This window comes from Triticum dicoccoides, chromosome 7B (assembly GCF_002162155.2).
Source record: "Triticum dicoccoides isolate Atlit2015 ecotype Zavitan chromosome 7B, WEW_v2.0, whole genome shotgun sequence".
In the NCBI taxonomy this organism is placed as follows: domain Eukaryota; kingdom Viridiplantae; phylum Streptophyta; class Magnoliopsida; order Poales; family Poaceae; genus Triticum; species Triticum dicoccoides.
Genome location: NC_041393.1, coordinates 690,720,650 through 690,721,808, shown reverse-complemented (window position 1 = coordinate 690,721,808; position 1,159 = coordinate 690,720,650). Strand labels below are relative to the sequence as shown.

Below are 1,159 nucleotides of genomic sequence, written 5' to 3'. Positions count from 1 at the left end.
AAGCCCTTTCTGTGATGTCGCTCAGACGTCCGACTGTGGCACATTTGTTATTTACTTTTGATAAAAGCCCTTTCTGCGATGTCGCTCAGACGTCCGACTGTGGCTCTCTCGTCATTTATTTTGATATAAGCCCTTTCTGCGATGTCGCTCAGACGTCCGACTGTGGCACACTTGTTATTTACTTTTCATATAAGCCCTTTCTGTGATGTCGCTCAGACGTCCGACTGTGGCACGCTTGTTATTTATTTTCAATAAAAGCCCTTTCTGCGATGTCGCCCAGACGTCCGACTGTGGCACGCTTGTCTCTTACTTTTCAATATAAGCCCTTTATGTGGTGTCGCTTAGACGCCTGACTGCGGCATGATTATTTATTTATTTACCCTTCGAGGCGTCGCTCCAGACACCCGATCGGTTTTCAGTTGTTTGTTTTACTTACCATGTCGTGCAGATTTTATTATTTGCATGAGCATCATTATTTTTGCTCATGACGCATTCATGCATGCATTTGTTATATGTTTTGTCCGAACTATCTTGCGAGTACTTTCAAAGTACTCACCTGGCTTGTTGATTTGGCCAGATGTTGATGAAGGCGATCTCATCGGTGAAGAATTCGATAGCGAGTCTGACGCCTAGAGGAGTCCCAGTCAGTCTCGTGCGACCCTGGATTTGGTCACTGTATTATATCCGCTTCCGCTACCCCCGAAATAGATTCATCGAGCCTCACCTCGACGCTCGATGAGCTGCCAGTTTAGGAGTCAAGTTATCCACCACCACTTTTATCCCGAGCTAGTAGCATGTCACCACACCCCTTTGTCATAACCGCCCTTATGTACAATATTGGCGTGTTTGTAATAAATTGTTGAGCAGCCTCAGCTCAACCCTGTAATATATTTGATGCTACTGGTCTTCTGTATTCAAGTATTTGTCTACCAGTAAGGATAACTCTTCCTATACTGGGATCAGGAGATCGATTTTCTCAATAAGTGTTTTATTGAAAAACCGTTCGTGACAAGACACACCTTCACAAGCCCTCCAATGACGCTATTCGCACCATCGGGACAGAGATTGGACGTGGGAGACTTGATTCCTACTGAGGGACATCACCATCGCTACACAACCCCATCAAAGAAGTTGAATCTAACAAAAACGAGAACTGGGT

The 1,159-nt window shown here is 45.0% G+C and overlaps 1 protein-coding gene across 1 annotated transcript in view; it reads right to left on the bottom strand.

Annotated features, from left to right (window-relative positions):
- Nucleotides 1–1,107, bottom strand: part of LOC119339400 (alpha carbonic anhydrase 7-like) — a 2,408-nt gene extending 1,301 nt beyond the window's left edge. The window contains exon 1 of the mRNA XM_037611478.1: nt 1,081–1,107. Within this exon, the coding sequence (XP_037467375.1) occupies nt 1,081–1,107 (27 nt within the window). The remainder of the gene's footprint in view (nt 1–1,080) is intronic.
- Between the last annotated feature and the right edge of the window lie 52 nt (nt 1,108–1,159).